The 18,524-nt window shown below is 55.0% G+C and overlaps 2 protein-coding genes across 2 annotated transcripts in view; one reads left to right on the top strand and one right to left on the bottom strand.

The window, feature by feature from the left end:
• Nucleotides 1–559: 559 nt before the first annotated feature.
• CCDC167 (coiled-coil domain containing 167) lies at nucleotides 560–15,677 on the top strand. The gene is made up of 4 exons (XM_012646631.1): nucleotides 560–652; nucleotides 13,609–13,703; nucleotides 13,947–13,999; nucleotides 15,312–15,677. The coding sequence occupies exons 1-4, from the start codon at nucleotides 611–613 to the stop codon at nucleotides 15,413–15,415; spliced, it is 294 nt and encodes a 97-aa protein (XP_012502085.1). The 5' UTR covers nucleotides 560–610; the 3' UTR covers nucleotides 15,416–15,677.
• A 1,362-nt stretch (nucleotides 15,678–17,039) lies between these two features.
• CMTR1 (cap methyltransferase 1) overlaps nucleotides 17,040–18,524 on the bottom strand; it is a 47,907-nt gene continuing 46,422 nt past the window's right edge. The window contains exon 25 of the mRNA XM_012646630.1: nucleotides 17,040–18,524. Within this exon, the coding sequence (XP_012502084.1) occupies nucleotides 18,354–18,524 (171 nt within the window). The 3' untranslated portion in view covers nucleotides 17,040–18,353.

Below are 18,524 nucleotides of genomic sequence, written 5' to 3'. Positions count from 1 at the left end.
ACCGCGCCAGCCTGGATGCTACTTCTTATGTAAGTTTTCTGTGATGGTTGTAGGCTGTTCTTGCAACAAAAGAAGAAAAATGATTAAGAATGCAAGACAAAAAGGAGGAGTAACAAGGATCAGATCCCAAAGGGCCGAGGGCTCAAAGTGGGGCTTCTCGAAGGAGCAGTGCTCCAGGTTGGGCACTGAAGGATGGACAGAATTTCAGTTAGGGGGGTGAGGGGTGGCCTAATACAGGGCGCGGTGGTCGCTTAAGGATGAAGGGGATGAAGGGCACAGGAGAAGCTGAGGTTAAAAAAAGGCTCTCAGTGACGTAAAAGCGGCTTTGAACTGGGAAGGGAAGGGGCAGAGCCACCCCTGGGTGGGCCACTGTTCCTCCCAATGCTGACTTTTTCTCTCCCTCCTCCCAGATAGAGGCGTCAAACTAGAGGTTGCCCCTCATAATCATGGCCGCGACAAGCAGGCCGCGCCCCTCAACAAGATGGCGGCGGAAGTAGTCCCACCTCCCGCAGCCTCGGCAGCCAATGAGAGAGAAACACAAAGATTGGCGCATGCGTGGTGCGACTTGGTGAGCGCGTCCAGTAATGACTGGAGGATCCTGGCAAGCAACATGACTAAAAAGAAGCGGGAGAGTCTGGGCGTCGCTCTGGAGGTGAGGGGAGAAGTGGGGCTTGGGCTACATCATTCGCTGCCTTCTCCCGCGGGGTCATGGGTCAGCCGGGCTGTAGGTTGGAGGAGGAGCCAAGGGGAGGAGGTGAGGGCGACGCTGGTGTGGGAGAGGGACGCTAGGGGTGAGAAGGCCCGAGCGGCCCCCAGAGAAGGGAGACGGGAACGACTGGGGAACCGAAGGTGAGGGAGCCCGAGGAGTTGCCAGATGGCGGAACCGGAGGCGAGGGGACCTCCGGGGGAAGAGCCATGGGAGGTGAAGGGGAATCCCAAAGAAGGCAGGGCGCAGAAGTGAAGGAACCCAAGGCGCGGGGGATGGGAATAAGGAAGACCTGAGGAGAGACCTGTGAACGGAGAATAACCAGAAGGGACGGTTACTCGGAGGTGAAGGGGACCCCAAAGAAGTAGGGACCTGTAGATGAAGGGAACTCCCAAAAGGGTACGACCCAAAGGTGAGGGCGGCCACGCTGTTCAGTGTATTCCTGGTGACAGCGATCCCCCGAGGTGGGAAATTTTTCCTCTGGGGTACCAGAGCTCGTTGCGTGAAAATTACTTTGGGAACCTTTGTAAAGAGAATCCTGGAATTGGTGATGTTACCGAAGGGCTTAGAAATAATTTACAGCGTATGGAACGGGAAGAAAAGTGATGCATATTGAGCAACTACTGTATGCTATTAATACTTCCACTTGCATTCTCAGTTAATCCTCCCTGCAAGCCTGTGAGATTTGTACAGGTGAGGAAACAGGTTTCAGGCAGAACCCAGGCTGAAGTGGCGGAGGTGGTGGGGCTGAGAATGAAGCTCAGGTGGTCTTCCTGGAAGTACCTCTTGCTTCCCTGCTTCGGTTCCCTTTTATGGCATCCTTGTGGAGGTCGCAAGAGAGTTTGCGGTAGTCTTCAGGCTTACTGCAGAGTTCAGTGATTCTCAAACTTCAGAATGCACAGCATCACTTAAAGAGCTTGTTAAAAGTGGAGAGTTGAACTCTTCCCACACCCTGAGTAATTCAGTAGGACTTGGATGTGCATTTTAAACAAGGAATCTGCATTTTTCACAAGCCACACACACCCATGCTGATGCAAGTGGTTTGATTAATAGTAGCACCCCTTGAGAAATGTTGGCCTACTTGGTAGGAAAAAAAGGTTGATGGAAATGTGAGTCTCGAGGATAGTTTATGAGTGGCGAAATGAGATGGCGCTATGTACTGGGAAGAGCACAGACTTGATTGATAGCCTGTATTACCACAATAAGCTGCTATAACAGAGAAACCCCCAAACTCAGTGACTTCAAGAACAGGAAAGTTCGAGGCTAGAGCCAGGGTTGGCAGACGTCAGTTATGGGACAGTAAATATTTCAGGCTTTGCGGGCCATATGGCTTCTGTGGCAACTACAGTTGATCCTCATTATTCATGGATTCCATAATTCTGAATTTGCCTACTGGCTAAAATGTATTTGTAGCCCCAAAATCAGTACTCATGGCACTTTTGCAGTCATTCACTGGCAAATGCAAAGCAGCAGAAAAATATTTCAGTCACCCGAGGTCCGTGTTCTCAGCCAAGGTTGAACAAGTGATGCTCTGCGTTCTTGTTCCATCTGCCAAACTATAAACAAGTATCCTTTTTGTGGTCTACTTAGTGCCCTGTTTTTTGCATTCTTGTGCTTTTTATTGGTGATTTTGCGGTTTAAAGTGGCCCCCAAGCATAGTGCTGAAGTGCAGTCTGGTCCTAAGTGCACGAAGGCTGTGTTGTGCCTTACGGAGAAAATAGGTTTCTTAGATAAACTTTGCTCAGGTTTAACGTAACCCATGAGATAACTGAGCACTACATGTGCTGTTGGCTGTAGGTTCAATGTTAATGAATCAACAATATATATTAAATAAGATCACTTTAAGCACAAACACACATAAAACAAGGTCTTATATGGGTCAGTTGCTGAAATGTTGTGACCAGAAGCTTGCAAGAAGCTAACCTGGTTCAGTGTGTGCTAACTCAATGACGGTGACAACTTTCTAGAACTACCATGAACAACAAGAAGCAACTATACTCATGTGGGCTGCCTTAACACAAAAGCAGCCTTAGGCAATATGTAAATGAAGGGTGTGGCAGTGTTCCATTAAAACTATATTTACAAAAACAGGCGGTCGACTATTTGGCCCACAGGCCAGAGTTTGCCAACCCCTGGTCTAGAGTACCAGGACTGTGGTGGTTCTGCCAGATTCCCTCCATCTGTGGCTCTGCTATCTCCCAGGGCCTTGTTACCACCTTATCAATGGAACCAGGATGCACCCTGCTGACGTGTCCACTGGCAGGGAAAGAGAGGAGGGAGGAAGCACACCCACTGTCTTAAGGATCCTGGGCCCAAACTGCCCACTTTCCGTTGGCAAGAACGAAGATGTGTGGCCCCACCTAACTGCAAGGGGGGCTGGGAAAGGCATTCGCAGTCGGGCGGCCACATGCCTGGCTATGGCTCAACTACTGGGGAAGACGGGACTGGTGCGTGTTAGCGGATGTCCTGCAGTCATCTCCACTGCAGATTGCACCTTCCCTCGCTCCGCAGTGTGGCTGTGAGGATGAAATGAGACGTATGTGTAAAGTGCCCAGCGCGAGCCCGGCACAGGTTGGTAATCAATAGATGGTAGCTCTTCCTTATTAGTGGCCTTTGCCTTTGTAGTTCTTCCGCATCCTTCCACGATGGCTAGGTCAACCCCCTTGTTTGGGCTTTAGTTTCCTTATCTGTACCGTGAAGGACTTAAACTTCACCGGGGCTTCCAGACTCACTGACTAGGGGCCAAATACAGATCACAGGTGTCTTTTGTTTTTCTAACACTGATTTTTTAAAAGTGTTTTTAATTTGGTGGGACATGTGTTTTCTTAGTGCCTTATACCAGGGCAGATTTACCCATGTTTTTTTACCCTCTCCGTACCACTGTGGAAATTTATATTTGCCAACTTGGTCTCTAAGGTTACCTTTTGCTTGGAAATATAAAGATCTGAGATCTGTAACTGTGTGCCTGGCTGTCTCCCCCGCTTGCTCCTCCGTTGCCCCCAGCGGATCTGAGCATTGAATGTGCAGTGATGCTAAATAGCAGTAGATATTGTCCTCTTATTAAAAGTCGTGTGCTCAGAGCCAATGAAGTGGTGATTTAATCAAAAATGTTTGTTAATCTGACGAGCGCAATAAAACCCCTACAAGTGAGTGATCGCGGCACCCGCAAACAGTCTCCACTTGTAATGAAGCAATTACCGAGCAGGCAGCACTGGCTCAGGCCAGCTGTACCTGACGTCACCTCTTAGGATAACCAAGGCACCTTCTAGCCTCTGCTCTTGTGGTTCTTTTTGAGGTCTTTTTATTCAACTCATTTGCCACCGTGTGAGATTTCAGAATTGGAAAAAACTGGCTGCAAGTTTTAGTTTCTGAGAGTTTATTCTGAATAACAAGAGAAAATTATAGTTCAGATGAGAAATCACCAGCCCTGGTACTGATTTTAATGTGTGGGAGGAGGGAAAGATTGTATTTCAGTCTAAACTGATGGGAGGATTCTGGCTGAGGGAAAGGTTGCATTTCAGTCTAAACTGATAGGAGGATGTAAAACCTGTTTATGTTTTTTGATCTCTGATGATCAAAAAAACTGTTGATCTCTGATGATCAAAAAAATGAGCTGTTACTTGGTCATTGTACTTTTCTTTCGTAGCTGGACTGTTCGACCTGGTGTCTTTAGATGTTTCAACAAGCAGTTGGTCTTAACAGATGTGTGGTGTCTTACTGACATCTTAAAGGGGATAACTTGGTTAGGTCTGGTTCCTAGTACAAAAATCTATCAGTCTGGACAGCTTTTAGCTACAAGTTAAGAAAACTGACCTCTGTGACTTAAGCAAATAGGAGTATACTTCCCCCCATAGAAATTTGTAGGTAGGTGGCTACTGGAATTGGCTCAGAAGCTCAGCTGTGTCAGGGCTGGTATTTCTGCATGCGCTCAGCTGTTTCCTCATAGTCACAGGATAGCTGCCATAGCTCCAGTCATCATATTGAATTTTAAGTCAGGAAGGAGAAAGGAACAATAACAGTTTGTCCCTTTTATCAGCAAAGCATAAGCTCTCCCAGGAGTGTCCTGGGAGACTGGAATATCTCATTGGCCAGAACTGGGTCATGGCCAACCCTAGCTGCAATGAGGCTGGGAAAGCATCTGTTGGGATTTTGTAACGTCTGTAGATGAGATGGGCAAAGAAGGAGGGGTTGGGAGTCAGTGTTGGGTTGGCCAACTAACAGTATCTGCTGTAAGGAATAAAAGTTAATGGGAGTCATTTAAAATTCACTGGACTCCTTACTAGAAAAAGAAGGCAGATGATTTACAATTAAAGAGAGGTGGCGGGCCGAGGGGAGAAAATGGCCTAGGGCAGGACGAGCACCAGGAGAAAAGGAGCCGTGACACTTGCAGTCATCTGTTTCATGGCAGCCGCTGCCGTGAGCCCCGTGAGGGCAGGGAGGGCGGGAGCGCTAAGTGTGGGTGAAGACAGCCTCAGCTCTGGAGCAGGCTGCGCACGGGGCTGAGGGGAACCTGCCACCTTTCTGAGACACGGGCTAGAAGCAGCTTAGTGGACCGTCAATAAATATTTGCTGAATTGGCTTGACTGGCAGGAGGAGGCACGCGAACCTTCCACCCTGACGTCTGGGCCCAGTGGAGTGGCTCAGTGGTCAGAGGTCAGGAGGCCACAGTAGAGCAGGTGGTGAGACACCGCCTCGCTGGGCGCCGCAGGCCAGGGCTGGGAGGAAGACTTGCAGCGTGCGGAGACCGTTCAGGGGCCGCTGACCGGTAAATGAGCCTCGCCTGCTGCCAGGCAAAAGCGACAGGTCGCCGTTGGGCAGGCGATTTCTCTCGGCAGCCTGCGTCTGGCTCCGCGCCACTTGACGGGGTCAGGAGACTAAAACCTCATTACCTAACGCGGCTGGATGTCGGCATGTGTGGAGTGGCTGTTTGCCAGCATCTTAATTAATGAATTCATAAGGCTCGGGGTGGATGCCAGGTCTTGAGAAGTGCTTTGAGCCTTTCAGCAGTGGAGAAGCTTTTGCTAATTTATCAAAAAACAGATATTGGGGGAAGATGAGAAAACAAACCCCACACAAGATTCTGGCCCAGGGACAGCCGGAGGCTTCAGGCAGGACTGACTCGAGGCTCCACTCCCAGAGCTGCCCAGCCTCCCTCTCGGCACGCCAGGGGGGCTCGGCGCTCTCGTGGGCTTCAGCGGAGCCCCTCGCCTTCCTGACCAGGCTGCGGGTGAGTGTCCTGAGAAACGACAAGCCCCTTGGCTCTCTCTGCGCTTCCCGAAGATTGTTTGTTGATTTAAAATGGGGAAGGTTTGCCGTGCTTATCTGCACGAACGGGGAGACAAGGTTCTCACGGGCCTGTGGGTTTGGGGAGCCATAAGCAGAGGTTTGTTTGCTGTCCCCGCAGAGCCCTGTGAGTGTCCTCCCTGGAAAAACATCCCTTAAACGGTATCAGGGTGATGGGCCCTTTGGGGTTTGGGGCTGGTCACCTGGAAAATGGAGGCCCTAGACTCCCATGTGACTTGGCTGTGTGGCCGGGAGGCCCCAGGTGGAAAGCTGCAGCACCTTGCCCGAGACCATCTGGTCAGGCGCTCTGGCTTCTTCACCCGTCATAATAAATGTCCTGGGGCCTCCGATGTGTGAAGATGAGTGGGTTTCCAGAGCTCCAGTTCCCAGGCTGCTGGGGCTGGAGCTGAAACAGCTGACACCACTCTCCAGGCTGTGAATTAGCCGCTGAAAAGGAAGCCTTTGACACCCATGGGGAAAGAAGGGTTTATCAGGCCCAACTAGCCCACCTTTTTCCTTCTCGACGCTAGATCTGTTTGGTGTGAATTTTGGAGGGTGCTCTGACAGTTTAAGTGATTTGGAGGGGGTGCCGGGGGTGTTCGTGAAGCCGAGAGTGGGCGCAGCGCGAGGGCAGGCGCTGGGCTCCTGTCTCCTCCGTCTCAGAGCAAACAGGTTCCAGTCAGGTCTTCCCTGACGGAGAGCGTCTGTCGTGTGAACAGAGACCACCAGAGCCCTGTACAAGGTGATTCGGAGTAGAGAATCTGTTGAAGCCAGATCAGCAAGCGTAGATGGCCTTCAGCTGGGACGTGGAATGACTTTGTTCCACAGACTCTTCTTTGTCACGAATGTTTCCAGGAGGGACTTGGGAGAAAGAGCTTGTAGTGGTGGCAAGAGCAGAAGCTCTGAAGCAGAAACACCGGAGTCAGACCCAGTTCTGCTGCCTCCCAGTTACACAGCCTTGGGCAAGTTGCTGGAGGTCCCTGCCGGGGACATTTGCTCCTTCGCCAGATGGGGATAGTGCCTTCCTCGAAGGGTGAAAGCAAACGCTGGAGAGCACGCGCGAAGCCACCACACCCTGCCTAGCCCAGGGTGGAGGTGTGAGGGTTGTGCCCAGGATCCAGAGTCGCTGTGAGCTGGTGCTTCTCTGCTTGTCCTTGTGGGGTGGCGGTTAAGGGCCCAGGTCCCCGTTTACTGCCTGTGTGACCCTGGACAAGTTACGTCATCCCCACAGGTCTGAGTTTCCGCATCTGTAAAATGTGGATACTAATAATACTACCCACCTCACAGGGGCATAATGAGCATTGTGTGAGTTAATAGGGACAAAGCGCTTAGAACAGTGCCTGGCACATACCACACAAGTGTTGGCTGCTACTGTCACTGTTGTGGTTTAGTTTTGCATGGACTTTTGGTTCCTGGGGGCTGCTTTGACTCATGCTATGTCACCAGACATGTGGGGCTCCATGACTTGAGTTTGGCTCAAGCACCCTGGCACCACGTTCTTTATTAGATGGTCTCGGTGCCCCGCAAGCACCTGGCATGCAGGACGTGCCCCATGACCACTGTCTGACCCTGGAGGCAAACCCGTTCCTAGCAACCTCTGTCCCTCACTGGCCAGCAGGTCCCAAGAGCAAGGCCAGAGAGACAGGAAATGACTTCCTGGACCAGAAAGCAGAGTTGCCTGTGTGGCCTAGAGTCAAGCCCAAGGGTGCCTTCTGCCCATCCCCAGAAGGACTGGCCCTAGACAGTGGCATGTTGGGGAGTGGCACAGAGCCACCTCCCAGGCTGTCTAGATGCTCTGTGGGAGCACCATTCAGTAGGAGAACGGAGTGAACAACAGCCTGTGGCTCGTACTGTCTCGTTCTTGTCAACAGAATACAAGCTGCATGTGAGGCCCCCGACAGCAGCCAGACCTGGAGTCGGTGCCCCTCGGGGCCTGACCTGGCCAGTTCGCTCGGGCAGTGGCCTATGCGTGAGCTGGACAAGGTTTCCTGCCCCCAAAGAGGCCTCATTTGGGGCTTTGATTCTGAGAGGCTCTACACTCCTGAAAAGATGCCGCATGGGATTTCAGACGAATTTTACAGTTTCTCTTAACACAGCTTTATGGTGCATGGGACCCCAGGGAGGTTCCCCTAAAGCTCTGAGAATAAGGTGATATTCCCAAGTCAGGTGGCGGAGGGACAGCCGGCCTGGGCGGTTAGCTCGGAGCTGCGTCGGCGGGAGGGCGCTCAGGGAAGGCCGCAGGAAGAGTCCCTGCCCCTGATGACTGGAAACGAAGAAACCCTCTCCTCCCCTGGCATCTGCCAGCAGGGGTGACGGCCGCACTCGCCTCGGCCTTGTCCCCGGCACCCCTCGGGACCACAGTGCAGCCTCTGCCGACCTCGACTGCCAGGCTGACTCCACGTCCGCTCGTTCTCCCACGGCAAGCGTTCCCACCGCTGCGGAGAACCCTCGGTCCCATCGTTCTCCTCGCTGAGCCTCTCCTTCGCCCCCCAGGCTTTCGTCGCTAGTCGTGCTCAAATGACGAACAGCAGCAGTTCCCGTACTGGCTGTGGTAGCATCACTTGTGGGGCTTTTTTGTTAAAAGTGCAAAAGTACTGGCTCCCAGTCTCCAGGGCCGCCTCTTCCCGGCCCCTGCTGCCTGAGGGAGGCTCCTGCCCCGTGCCCTGCCCTGCACGCCTCTTTTCTCCCTCCGCTTCCCTGGTGCTCTGCCTCCCTCTGCCTAGGCACACTCCCCAGCGGTGCCCACGGCAGGTCTCTGGGTCAAGAACAGACTTTCCATGAGGACCCTGTGCACACTCACCCCTGCTCCTCGGGCCCCGAACTGCTTGCACAAGGCTTTGCACACATCTACCAAGGCCTCAGTGTGTGCGAGGTGCCAGAGGCCCAGTTTGCTAACCCGTGGGAAATTCACAGTACCGCCTTTCTCACTTCCCAGGGTGCCCTGCGCCCCGCAGCCGCCTTTCACCTGCCGGCTGTCTCCATGGCTGAGGCACAGTACTCTTTTCCCCCTGTGAAATTGACCTTGGTTTTCTAAACTAAGCACACAGACACCTCTTAATGTTACTGCGTATTGGGGCTAGCTGCTCTCTGTCCCCACACTGTGCCTGCATGGGTGCCATCTAGGTCCCTGCCTTGGCTGTCTCCACTTTGCCCGTGACAGTCACAGCCAGTAATGCTGCCCCCGTAGCTCCACACAAGTCCTAGCCCTTGAGCCAGTCGTGGGCCAGCCAGGGCTCTTTCCTGCCACTCGCCTGCCATCCAGCCTCTTGCACGAGAGTCCCGTGAGCCTCTGTGGCATTCAGAGTGTAACCTTCCCTTCCCACTTGGTCGGATCCCTGGGATTGGGCCTCTTTCTGCCTTAGTCCCTGGGCTTCGCATGCCTGCTCCCGGCTTAGCTGGATGCCAGCCCCCTAGAGCCATGGTGTGGGTGAACCCTGACGCTGGCTGCCAGGCTCCACCTGCCATTGCACATTTCCTCAGATGCCCACTGGTGCCCAGACCTCACCTGCGTCTGTTCTGCCTTGGACACTGCTGCAGTCCTCTCATCCTCAGGTCCACCAGGCCCCGCACCTGCAACTTGCTCTGGCTCCAGAGCCCCACCCCAGCTTCATCCCCAGGCAGGATCATGAGGTTCCCAGCATGCCGTGCCCTGAGCCAGCTGGGCAGGGAGGCGTTGCTGTCTGATGGTCTACCCTGCAGGCCCCCTGCTGACCCCTCCATGGACTCAGAGGAATGGCCACGTCTAGGCCAGAGGGCTCCCCTCCCTCTGCTGCCAGCTAGCAGCCAATAGAGATTCCTCTCCACCTCACAGCCCCTTCTATCACCTTCTCTTACTCTTGCCACAAAATAACTCAGTTTCTTATTGTTCTCCAAAGAGCCAGTGAAAACCATTCTCTGATAATGATAGCAAACGCTTACTGAACTCTTACCATGCAGTGCACTGTTCTGAGCACCTCACCTGGACTGCTTCATGGCATCCTCACCCCAGCGCTTTGAGATATGAAACATGGCTGTCTTTGTTTTACACAGGAGTCAACTGAGGCACAGAACTAAGGCACTCGCCCAGTCACACTGCAAGCGAGTGACAGAGATGGGGCGCTGATCATAGCCCACGCTCCCTACCACTTAACATGGAACCACAATTTCAGGCTTCCATGCACGTGGGCTCCCAACTGCTTGCCCAGCTTTAAGCCTTACATTTCTGGAATCATCTTGACATTTGTCTCTTGATCTGGTCCTAACCCCTATGTCTTCTGTTCTGGTCCTGGCTGTCTTGTCCTCTGTTGCCTTCAGCCTGGTGGCAGGGAGAAAGCAAACCAAGAACTACAGGTTTGCATTGGGTAATCTGCAAAAGGCATAATCCATGTACATTTAGTTGAGAGTTGACTGAAAATCCAACCGGGGACTTCCTTTAAGGCCCTTTTCTGGATCCTCTCCCACTTTTCAGGGCCCATCTTGCTGGGTCAGCTTTGCTCTGCAGCCACCCCTCCTGACCCCAGTCACAACTAAACGAAGCATCCTGACCCTCCCTGCCTCTGCAGCCAGGTCCCCCAGCGTCTCTGCGCCCATTATACAGCTGCTCGAGAGCCGGATTCTGCTTTAGCAAATGCTGCAGGGTGTTCGATTGCCAGCTTCCGGGAGGGGGCCCACAGCTGGGGCCCCAGCAGGGTCACCTTCTGAGGATGGGTTTGTGGCCTACTGAAGAGCCTCCCGACAGCCTCCGCCTCCCTTCACTCCACCCACATCCAGCAGCTGTGTTGTAAAGAGGGGAGCTGGCTATTTAGAAGGGAATCAGAGAGAGCTGTCAGCAGGGCATAAATATTCATAGAAGAAGGTTAGAACTCGAGTCCCTAAAACCTTGATTTGTGTTTGACCATTTAAGCCTCATTAAAAAGTGGCAAATGAAAGTGGGGCTATTCAGTGGAACTGCGGATAAATTGGACTTGTTCAGATGAAGGGCCCCCGACTGCCAGCTCCACAGGCCCTGCCCAGAACATGATGGGAGATTGGCTTGGCCACTTGTGGTTTGCCAATCTCAATTTTAAGATTTTGCTTAGCATGAGTTCCTGGCGTAGCTCTGGGGCAATTATCACTTGTTTGGGCACCTGGTAGCCTTCCAGAGGTGTTTAGGGATAGAAATGCCCAACCTGCTCCCTCCCCAGAATGACAGGCAAACCAGGGCCTGGCCCACGGGGCGGCAGGGAGGAATCTCACCTAGGACTAAGACTTGCACTGGGGAGTCCAGAGTGCGGAGTTGATGTGCACGCGTAGTTGCTTCTTCTTCTAGCTTCCTCCAGCTTCTGGGCATGAGGGGCGGTTCAGACCCCAGTTACCACATGAGACCTAAACCCCTTGGTCCCACCCATGCCCAACCCCACTCATTCTGACTAAAAATACACAGACTGTCCCAGGCCAGGCCTTGTGGTGGGCACAAAGAGGAGACAGATGGCACTGTGACAGGAGCTACCAACTCAGGCACCCTCAGGGACCAGGCAAGCCACGTACACACGTGGATGGGCCAGTCTGTGGGCTGCCAGGTTACGCATATAGGGGCTCCCAGAATTGGGAAGATGAGGTTTGGACACAAACGGGGGGCAACCTAGAATATGCTCGGCCTGATGAGAGAAGGGCTGATTAATTGGCCAGGGGAAGGAGGGCAGAACCCCTCCAGCCAAGGGCAGCTGGGAAGGCCTCATGGAGGAGGTAGAGCATCAAGAAATAAGCTCTATTTGGGACCCTAAGTGGAATTTGGCGCCCTGATGGTGGCTTCTACACCACAAGAAGGAAATGGCCATCCTCAGGTCCCGAGGGCTGGGCGGTGTGCGGGGGAGCGTTGCTGGGAAGGGTGGACCGCATGGTGGCCTGAAGCACCGCATCAGCTGCGGCTTTCCCTGAGTCTGGCTTGACCCGATCAAGTCAGCGTGCGTGTCCCTGCAGTGCACATTCCAGGAAGGCCTTGGGCCTCCCCAGGGACAGCCCCATCTCCTGGCTGGGCCTGTTTCCCAGGACAGCCCTCCCTTTGGGTACCCATTAGAGAGAGATGACACGATTAACCAGGCAATTAACTCAGAGCTCTCCAGTTGCTCCCTCCCACAGGCCCCTGCTTACGGAGCTGGAGCTGGCGGTGGCTGGGGCTGCGGGGAAGGGGGTGGATAGCGTGTCATTTGCCAGGCCTCAGGAAGGGGGACAATGGCTGGCGCAGAAGTGGCTGAGATGGGCGCTGGCCAGGCAGAGGGAGAGAAGGCCCAGACCCTTGGAATGCAACTCTCCTGCCCCTGCCCCACAATGCCTGCCCGGGCTCCCACGCTGTGCGGCCTTCCTGGGAGGCAGGGATTCTCACGTGCGGGCATCAGTTACTGTCCCTGCGGCTCCAGAAGGGAAAGGAGCAGAGAACTGGCTGAGACCGAGAAGGAGAGGCGTTCCCCATTCTGACTCCTCAGAAAAGTCACTCCACGTAGGGGCCTGTTCTCCCATTTGTGAAGTGGAGGTCGTGTTTGCTGTCCCTCCCGGGGATGTGGGGAGCACGCGTGAAGTCAGATGGAAAACCTAGCATTACGGGGCACTGTTCAGTCAGCTGCTGGGAGGGACATGGAGACCTCTGAGCCCTCCCAGCCACTGAAATCTAGGCTCTGGCCCACAGGGCTGAGGTGGCAGCAGAGCAGGCCTGGGCCAGAGAGGTGGCCAGTTAGACTCCCGGAGACTGAGTCAGACAGACGGGGAGACGGAGTTTGAGCGCCAGGTGCACGATACCGCAACCCAGGCGCAGACAACCCCGTCCAGCATTTCACAAAACATTTTCCCACAATTCAGGTATTTCCCCAAGAACACATCTCTGAAACTCTAGTCGAACAAATGGGAGAACAGATACCATAGCTATTTTGCCACACGAATCACAACTACCTTGATGACAGACGACATTTTTGCACAAGGATCAAATCAGAAAAAAATAGAAGTGTTCCTGAATTGCATTTTTTTTACTTAGTAATTTTTATTGATTCTCATAAATATATATATATTCTTACAACTTAGACTCCATTATTCTAATAAGATGAAGTATGTCAATGAGAAAGACACCTTTGCTTTTTGGCCCCCAGATGCCCAGTTGCCCGCCCCCCGTGTGCGTGTGTGTGCGTGTGTGTGTGTGTGTGCGTGTGTGCGTGTGTGTGCGTGTGTGTGCGTGTGTGTGTGTGTGTGCGTGTGTGCGTGTGTGTGCGTGCGTGTGTGTGTGTGTGTGTGTGTGTGTGTGTGGAGTGCTTTGGAAGCCACCGAGCCTTCTCACAGCGTCTCACTTCATTGCAGGATACACCTGTGAGGCAGGTGCGTGCTGCATTCAGGGCTCTGGTTGTCCTATTGTGGGCCCAAGTGGGGCGCTGTGCTGGGGAGACAGAGCCGACTGTGGGGGCTGTTCCTCTCCACCCCCTACCTGTGCCTGGCTCAGAGGGCAGGACAGCTGAGACCCCGGGTAATGCCCACTGCTCTTTCCAGGGAAAGCACGCCTGGGTGCCCTGCCCAGCAAAAGTTAATGTGTGTGGGGGCGGGCAGCTCTGCCCAGCCAGCCGATCCGGTGTTTTAAAAGCTAAAAGGCCCTGCAGCCCGCCACTGTCTGCGGTGTATTTCAGATCGATGGGCTGGAGGAGAAGCTATCCCAGTGTCGGAGAGATCTGGAGGCTGTGAGCTCCAGGCTCCACCAGGCGGAGCTGAGTCCCGAGGCCAGGTAATGCTGCTGCCCAGCCACCCCCCCTTCCCTGTCCCTGCCCCTGTCCCTCATAGCTCTCCTGGGTCCCCAAAGTGGACTCGGCCTGAGACAGAGCGTTTGGGTCTCTGGCCTCTGAGCTTCAGTCCCCTGCCTACCAAGAACTGAGCCCTTGTCCCCCTGTCCAGCCTGGTGTGCCGGCTACCCCTCAGGTGGGAAAAAGGAAGTGGGGCTTGAGCCGTAAAACTCCTTCCCCCCTCACAGGAGGTCTCTGGAGAAGGAGAAAAACAGCCTGATGAGCAAAGCCTCTAACTATGGTAAGAAAGTTCCCTTCGGTTACCAGCCCCAACCTGCAACCCCTAAGGGCTGGGAGGCGTCAGACAGCCCAGGGAACCTGACAAGGTGGCAGGGAGCAAGGGGGCTCTTCAGGAGGGTGCCACCCCCCAAAAGGCTACAGAAACCCACCGTAGGCCCAGCAGCCTGGGAGGAGAGCCAGGTTTGCTCCTTTGTTCCAAGGGAGGACAAGAGATGGCCTATGGGTCTGTCTTCTCTTTGGGAAGAAGGGGTGTGGCTGTAGCCAGGTCCGGAAGAGACTCACATCCACCCAGACTTTGGAGGTGTGTCCTGCCCCCCACTTCCCCCTGCCCTCCACACCCTCCCAGGAAAACCCTGCCAGGAAGAGGGGGTAAAGGAGGACGGACCTCCCACTTGGGTGCGGGAAGGCTCCTGTGGGTGGAGCGATGCTGCCACCTTCTGGGCACTGGGGGCAGAGCCAAGCGGAGGCCAGGCGCACCCCCACCCCCGACCTGGAGCTACACACGGCTGGGCTGAGGGTGGGTACCCTGGGCCCCAGGCTGCGTGGCCTGCCAGAGCTGGTCTGCAGCTTCCTCCTTCGCCCTGCCTCTCACAGGTAGGGGTGGAGCATCGGTCTCCCAAGTTTAGCAATTTTCACACAAAATCACATCACCACTCAACTGAGGCCTCACAAGTACTTGCACGTCACATGGAGGGGATGATTCGGCACAGGTGTGGCTGTAGAACAGCGGGACTGACTTCCCTGGGGTTGACACCAGCTGCCTCATCGGCACAAACTGCCTCCTCTTAGCACCCTCGCTCCTGCTCAGCCGGGCACCCGGCAGAGGCAGGGACTCAGGAGGCACATGTGGCCCTGCCTGGCACTTACTCCGTCGTCAGGCCCAGGGAGGTCCCAGCTGCCCGCAGAGTGTCTAGTTGGCCTGATGAGATGCCTGGAAGGATAAATACCACAGAGCCAACCCCGTGACAGGCAAGAAGACTCACTGGTGAGGTCACACCACCTCCTAGCTCTGCTTTCAGGTGTGGCCTTTTTGGTGACCCCTCACCTGCCCCATCCCCAGCTTCAACTGCATTTGAAGAGATGGTTGCGCAGCACTGGGCGTGACCTTAGCAGGCCGGGACCTGTAGCCAGAAGGGTGTGAGGATCTGGGCAGGGACAAGGCCATTTTTACGGGTAAGGAAGCGGCTGGAAGGGGACACCTCTGCCCTCGGCAGTGTGTGTGTGCCCACCTGTTGGAGAGGGAGAGACAGAGGCAGACGAGAGCCGTGGATGGGTCTAACCACCTGTCCCATCCCCACCCTCTTTCCTCCCAGAGAAGGAGCTAAAGTTGCTTCGGCAAGAGAACCGGAAGAACATGCTGCTCTCTGTGGCCATCTTCATCCTCCTGACCCTCGTCTATGCCTACTGGACCACGTGACCTGCGATTTCCCCACAGCCAGCGCGCTTCCCCTCGGCCCTCTTGTCAGGACCGAGCAGGCTTTCAAGCCTGACGAGGACCAAGGTGCTGGGGGCATTTCCCCTGCCTGGGCGTTCAAGCGTGGCTTCCTGTTGGCCCAGCCCCTCTGGCCTCCCTGCCTGTTCTGGGGCCTGGGTCTCCAGAAGGACATGGTGCTGGCTCCTCCCTAAGCCCCAGGGAGAGGCAATAAAGAACACCAGGCTGCTCCTGTCTGCTGAGTAAATGTCAGGATCTGGCTGCATGGGGCGGGGGGAGGGTGGTGGCAGGGTTGGCACTCAGGAATCAAGAAGAGACATTCAGAGGAAAGCTCTGGCTTAGAATTCAGAAGGGAGGGAGAAGGGGGTGCTGCGAAGGCCGGCCCCCAGCTTAAGTGGGAAATGAGGAGACAGCAGGAAGCGCTTTCCAAGCCCAAACAGTGCTGGGATCCACTTCCAGGGCTCGGGCATTGCTGGGGCTGAGCAGCAGACGTTGTGCCACCTGTCTGTCCTCTCACCAAACACAGTCTTGCCCTCCATTCAGTGCCATCGCCTATAATGATGGCAGAAAAAAATGCAGCCTGTGCAGCGAAGGGCAACTTGGGGACTTGAAGTGGTCATGTGGAGGTCCCAGGGGAGCACAGAGTTAATCCATCTTCCAGCGGCAGGCAGGGCTCTCGAGGCCTGCGAGTAATGACCAGACAGACTTACGACGACAGTGGTCAGGTGTCAGGAGATCCGGCGGGGTTTGCAGTGAGAAGTGGTGGGGGTGGGGCTGACTGGAGGGGCAGCCTAGGCAGAGCAGCAAACACAGACATCACCCCGCACCCCTGAGCACACCCCCCCACCTCTCAACTCCTAGCTTGGGGCCAGGAGGTTGGGAGGCCGCAGCAAGGCAGAGCAGAGTAAGGAAGGGTTCGGCGGCTGAAATGAAATCAACTGAGTAAAAACAAGGAAAGGAGCCGCCTGGGGGCCAAGGCTGTGAGACATCAAGGAGAGACCCTCAAGGCCAGGATGAAGGAGCCCAGCAAAGTGCAGCCAGGCCTTAGGGAAACCAGCACCAGCGAGCTGGACTAACCGGGAGAAACTACGGCCCGGAGCGTCTGCACGTCCCCCGCCCCACCTGCAGCGCCTGTACAGGCAGAACCGGCCCTCCACAGGGGAAGAGGCTGGCCAGGGTCAGCAAACCATCACTCCCTCCCTCCTTTCCCTCTGTCTAGTGACACTAATTGGTCTGACGCTTCTGTTATTTTAGTCACACAGGCTGATCCTGGATTGTCAGTGCCACCTTCGAGTGAGCTGTGTGATTTATGTAAGGGGGGGCAGGTGCCTCTCTGGCCTCCTGGGGCTGTGGGTTCATCCATTCTCCAGGCCCTGCGTCTAGCCGAGCTGCACAATTTCCCTGACTCCTCCTTGGGGTCCCTCTTCAGCAGCGGGCAGCGGCCCTGGAGCTTGGACGGGCTGCGATTAAACAAACCCTCTTTTCTCCCCTCTTCTTGGAGTAGTTCCTCCCTTTCACCTCCAGGCCAAGCTGTTTCAACCAAGCCCGTCCCAGACCACAAAGCACTGAGGACAAACAGCAGCAGCCCCAGCACAGAGCCACACAGGCATTAAAAATATGTTTGTCTTTAATGATCCAAGATTCTGCAAGACACACTGATATACCCAGAATTGGGTGGAAACACAGCATCTCAGCAGTGCTGCTGCCAGCCTGGGGGGTGGGGGCTGGATGCTGGCTGAAGGACCCCCATGGTGGAGTCAATTCCAACCTCTCAGGAGTCTCATGCCCTATCTCCATGGAAACCAGTCTGGCACTGGGATGGGGCCCTAGGGAGCCTGCCTGAACATCTCTGAGAGGTATTTCCCATTAAAAATAACCACAGATGCCCTCCCCCACCCAGAGCTACTGCCCGGCTTCCCCTCCTCCCTCTCCGCCTCTGCCAAGATAGAGGAAATGGAGTGACCACATAAGGACAAACAAAAGCAGATTGTGCCTCCTACTGGGGAAGAAAAAGGGAAGGAAAGGGTAGCAAGAAGCTACACCTCCTGCCCGAAACTCTGCCAAGACCCTAGGGTGGCTCTGGCAGACAGTGGTACGGCCTGAGGGCCAGTGCTACCCGGACCCCGGGGGTACACTCTGTTACTGGGAGGCCACTGCTGCTGGGGGAGAGAAAGAGGCAGGTCCTCAAGGCAGTATCCTGCCCTCTAGAGCTGCCCAACGCTTGGATCAAAAGGGACTGGGGCCCAGACAGGCTCTACACCCCAGGAGGCAGTCACACCCAGGACCAAACACAGCTGCTCCCTGGATCCTAAGACACACGGAGCCCACACTCCTCCTTCCCAGCCTGCTGGGACTGTCGGAGCTCTGGGCTGGCAAGAACTCCAGGGAAGGCCAGGATAGGGGGAGGAGACAAGAAAATCTCCAACTTGGCATCAAAACAGCAAGTTCAAAGAAACAAAACCTCGATTTGTACAGCAACTACTCCTGGCCCGCTCATGACAGTGAGTCTCTGCCCACTCAGGGTTGGCCCAATAAAAAGCTGGGCAAAGCAGGGGCCTGGCCACCCTCAGGGGCAGTGCATGGAACTCAGAAAAGTGAGTCTACAGGATGCAGGAGAGAACGGCAGAGCGCAAAGCTCTGCTGCTCTCAGACACGTCCACCAGCTCCATGTGCCCTGGGCACTGACCTCAAATCTGCCTCAGGAGCAGCTTCCTTCCGGCTGAGTCCTGGAAGGGGGAACAGTTCCCAGGCGGAAGGCGTCCCAGAAGGAACGTGTGAGTGTCCGCTGAAAGCCCCGGCCTGAGCATTTCAGGGTATGGAGAGGGGCCACCGCCTGTGATGGCCAGGCTGCGGTGCTGCCCAGTCCCTTTCCGAGAGAGGGAAGAAACCAGCACCGCAGGCCCCAGGTGCAGAGCACCCTGTCTCAGGGAACGACAACACATTCTGCAGGGGTGGGGTGTCCCAGGGCACTCAGGCGCTGTGTCTGGATGAAGGAGAGGACATCCTCCTTGGACAGCTTGTCCGGGTCCTGGGGCTTCTGGGAGTCGTGCACACGGATGCCATCTCCCCACTCCCAGAAGAGTCGGCCATAGTA

This window comes from Propithecus coquereli, unplaced genomic scaffold (genome assembly GCF_000956105.1).
Source record: "Propithecus coquereli isolate 6110/MARCELLA unplaced genomic scaffold, Pcoq_1.0 Scaffold248, whole genome shotgun sequence".
Lineage (NCBI taxonomy): Eukaryota > Metazoa > Chordata > Mammalia > Primates > Indriidae > Propithecus > Propithecus coquereli.
Note: the sequence above shows the minus strand (reverse complement) of the source record. Positions and strands in the feature narration are given on the sequence as shown.

Coding starts and splice junctions, on each gene's coding strand:
- CCDC167 (XM_012646631.1), top strand. CDS start 611: ATGACTAAAAAGAAGCGGGAGAGTCTGGGCGTCGCTCTGGAG. Junction 13,704..13,946: donor GAGCTGAGTCCCGAGGCCAG/GTAATGCTGCTG, acceptor CCCCCCTCACAG/GAGGTCTCTGGAGAAGGAGA. Junction 14,000..15,311: donor GAGCAAAGCCTCTAACTATG/GTAAGAAAGTTC, acceptor CTTTCCTCCCAG/AGAAGGAGCTAAAGTTGCTT.